Below are 3,955 nucleotides of genomic sequence, written 5' to 3'. Positions count from 1 at the left end.
AGTGCCCGGGCACCGAGCTCCGCACAGCCCCAGCTGCGTCACAGGCAGCGCTCACGGCGCGTTAAAGCCCAGTGCCTCCGACAGGCCAGTAGTGCCCCCAGAGCTAATGCTGACTGTTATCGTGGGCACGTGGCAGACCAGAACCCCTTCACGTGTTGAAGGGACCATACTGAACCCCTCAGTTGCTTTTTAGCCAACCTGGTACCAGCAAGACAGGCTGTGGGTGAGACACAGCAAGTCATGAAGGGGATGAGGTTCCAGTGAACCCATTCTGGTACAGCTCCCAGGCTGCTGAACACAACAGCTTTCACCACCCCCCGTGCAACGGCCGTAGGTCCCCGGGGTGAACAGGACCATCTGCAGGGAGGCAACAAGCCCACGGGCTGGCCCCTGCATAGGACTAATCCCTTCGGCAGTCCAGTCAAAAAGAGAAGCCCAACCCATCCTGGCCTGGTATGCTGGGTACCCGTCACCGCACGCCGGGTACCCGTCCTCCGCACCGCCACCACGCACCGTGCCGAAAACGCTCCCGGGGCAGGGGCAGCCCCTTCAAATCAGATACTCACTGTCGTCGCGTACTGAATGTCCTTCCAGATGGAAGTCTCCCGGGAAAGGTCGGAGGCCTCAAACAGGTTCTCCAAGATCACTTCCCCGATCATATCGTGTCTGGAGAACCTGTCGAAGTCAAAGACACTGAGGTGGAGCTTCCGGCTCGCCAGCTCCTCGTGGGGCACCGGGAAGTGGAAGGACTCATCGAAGGTGGGATTCAGAGTCTTCCTGTGGACCCGTGTCTGGAACTTGCGCTTTCTGTCGGGCAGGAGGTAGATCTTTACGTAGGGATCCGAGCTGCCGCAGAAGTCTTTGGCTGGCAAGTCGAACGCCCTGAGAATTCGGACAGTCAGCGTCTCGTTCTCGTAGTCATACTTGATAGTGAAGTTAATTTTCCCACAGGTTTTTTCTGCCTCCTTTTTGGGGTCCTCAGAGTCAACAGATTTTTGCTTATAGAGTTCGGGCTTAATGCGACCGATGCTGGTCGGCTGCTCAGCCACAGCCGGTGGGTCCGTGCCGTAGTCCATGCTGGATACGTGCATTTGCCGCGGAAGGTGCCTTTTGAAGGAGATGTGCCTGCAGGAGGGAGTGACAGCTGAATGGTTTTCCAAGGACATTCCTCTCCTTTTTCCCCCCGGACTACTAATGCTAGGACAGCGGGAAGAGCACAAGAATGAGTGCAATAAGTACAGAAACCAAGTATGTTTTGGGAATGCACACTGAAGGGAACTCCTCCAGGGGTCAAAGGAACTGATCCTGCAATTTTCCAAATCAGTATTTGCAACAAGCTGCATTTTTTTTCACCTGTTACACAAGCAGCAGCCCACAGCTAAATAGATGAGACTCAGCATCCCCTTAACCAAGCCACAGATAACCCAGTGTGGAGATTCCTTCCCACCCTCAGCCCTTACACTTCCAAGATACTGGCACTAAGTTTCCTTCAGGCAAAAAAGACCCTTTTAAAGTGAGAGAACCCCAACCAGCTCAGAAAGTTAGGTTTTATTCTGGGTATTGCCGCTTCCAAACTTCAACAGACTCCCATCAGATCCCGACAGATAATTCTTGACAGGGAGGAATGCACAGCCTCGTCTGGAAACGGTCTCTTGCCTGCAGCTCCCTTCAGCAGAGGGGAAACTGTGTGTAAGCAAAGCCTGACCTACGCAAAGCACAAAGGCTGGCTCTGGACTCTCGGCATTATTTCGGATTACCTGGTGTTTACAAGAGCAGCGTCTGGGGTTATTTAACCACACTAAGCACTTGTACAGCCCGAGCACTGGCTTTCGGTGATACGTGGTGCTCGGGGAGATCACTTCTCCTTGGCTGGTTCCTCAAAGGCATTTTGGCCTGGGCTGGGCTGCGATTCAGAGATCCCAGACTGCTGAGGTCGCTCCCCCGTGTCCACGGGTCTGGCTGCTGGCCTGTGGTTCATACTGAGCTTTTTCACTTGAGAAAATGGGTTTGAAACCTTCCCAGACACAACCAAATCCCACCTTCTCTCTCCTAACTGAGGCAGGCTGAGCTTTGGTTTTCTCCTCCACTGGAAAGGTGTAACAAAACAGAAGGAGCGTGAGCGCGACCGGCTGTGCGCAGAGCGGTGCAGTTAAATAAAAGTATGTGGCACAATTGCAGGTGGCACCATGTTGGTTTTAAGCTCAGCTTCTGCCAACAGAAGGCTGGGATCGGGGCCTTATTAATTCTGCGGTACCGCGGCCAATTTTCTGAGCAGCGTCTGTTTCCGCAGTTGCACTCCCGCACACATCGAGGGCACGGCCAGCAAAGCAAGCAGAAGTGCTGGGGCGCAGCCAGGACCCTGCGATCACCCTTTCCTGTCCTACTTTCATGGCCTTCTGTGTCAAGGCAGAGGTACCGTATTTCTCAGTATTCTCGCCGAGAAGGTACCCCAAAGGTGCACGCAGCCTCACCCTGACGTACGGAGGCTGACGTGGCCATCCCTGGCCCAGACACACACCGTGCACAGCCACGGGGCGCAGCTGCTTCTCAGCTTGTGCAGCGAGCGGTACGTCAGTTCTGTTTATCTAATTGTTTCTGCTGTGAGCCACAACAATGAGAGAGAGCAAAAAGGTCTAATTCCGTCTGACAGCAAACCACCATTGATACTTCAGCCCGCCGCTCAGGCTGGAACAAAATTCAAGTGGCCGAAGCACACTGACGGCTTGACACAATGAGGTCAAGTCACTAACAGGGCTTGGATCCCTCGTTTTTATGAAAGGGCGCACGGTGAGGCGGTCTTAACATGTTCATGGGTAAATGCCCCGTCTGGGAAAGGAACCCAGCGTGTAGGGGTGAGTGCTTTCTTCATCCCCTCCTGAACACATCTGGACTGCGGCTCCTCTGAGTGCTCCCCCCCAGCTGCCCAGACGCAGCATCCCCGCACAGCATGGCGTCCCGCTCACCTGGTTGAAGACGCAGGCTCCGTCGTTTGCCTCTGGATCCGCGTGCGCCGCATGATGTGGTCTTTCATGGACATCTGCACCTCTGCGGGGATGTCTGGCGACGTGTGGCTGATCTTCACCGCCGCCTCCAGGAAACTTATGGCACCCATGTCCTTGAGCTTGTCTGCCATGGTCTCCTTGGTGCAGCCCGCCTCACTCCGCAAGACGGCCAGGTTGGAAGAAATGGCCTTGTTTCTCCAGGGAACCCAGCACAGCTTCCAAAAGAGAAAGAGAAAAACTGCCACCAGCGCCAGGCCACACACAATAACTATCACCGCAAGGAGGCTGACGGAGAGCTCTACAGGGAGAGAAGGCAACAGCGACAGGGGCAGGGGAGGAACAGGGAAGGGGAAAAGAAAAGAAAAGAAAGACGGTGAGAAAGCCGTAAGAAAAGGGAAGAAACGGTCCAAACTGACTTCCATCACGACTAACGGCAAGCTCTGTGCAGGCTCGGCGAGCCAGGGTCAAACCCGGGCGAGCATCCCCTGCCCCAGCACATCTGGGGAGAAATGGGTGTCCCCAGACAGCCAGAGCCAGGAGTGTTGCACTGTGATGCTTAGACTGACTATAAAAGATCACGGCTTGTTTTGTGGCGCTGGCAGACGACGGGGTCTGAAATCGAGCAGAATTGCAGAATTACAGGATAGAAACAAGCTCCAGCACTGTACCGGCAGAAACTGCCTTTTTCCTCCGTACCACAGGTGTTTAAACACCGTATTAAAAAAAAATATCTCTCTACCACGATCCTGGTAGCAGATTGTTGTTGTACTGTCAGCACTCACATCTTGTCCAGATGTGCCCATAGGGAATAAAAAGTAAATGTCAACGCCAAAAAAAGGCACAAGCTGCTGATGCTGTGAAACCAAACATAGGAGGAGGCTGTACGGCAAGTCCTACCCATTCCCCTTACTCGGAATAGCACAGAAACTACGTTCTCTCTCTGAGTCACTTCT

The 3,955-nt window shown here is 54.1% G+C and overlaps 1 protein-coding gene across 1 annotated transcript in view; it reads right to left on the bottom strand.

The window, feature by feature from the left end:
* Window positions 1–3,319, bottom strand: part of SYT6 (synaptotagmin VI) — a 14,069-nt gene extending 10,750 nt beyond the window's left edge. The window contains exons 1-2 of the mRNA XM_010157176.1: window positions 2,964–3,319; window positions 567–1,125 (exon numbers count right to left, since the gene is read on the bottom strand). Of these exons, the coding sequence (XP_010155478.1) occupies window positions 567–1,125; window positions 2,964–3,133 (729 nt within the window). The 5' untranslated portion in view covers window positions 3,134–3,319. The remainder of the gene's footprint in view (window positions 1–566; window positions 1,126–2,963) is intronic.
* Between the last annotated feature and the right edge of the window lie 636 nt (window positions 3,320–3,955).

The sequence above is a fragment of the Eurypyga helias genome, unplaced genomic scaffold (assembly GCF_000690775.1).
Source record: "Eurypyga helias isolate BGI_N326 unplaced genomic scaffold, ASM69077v1 scaffold25128, whole genome shotgun sequence".
NCBI lineage: Eukaryota > Metazoa > Chordata > Aves > Eurypygiformes > Eurypygidae > Eurypyga > Eurypyga helias.
This window is presented reverse-complemented; position numbering and strand designations above follow the sequence as displayed.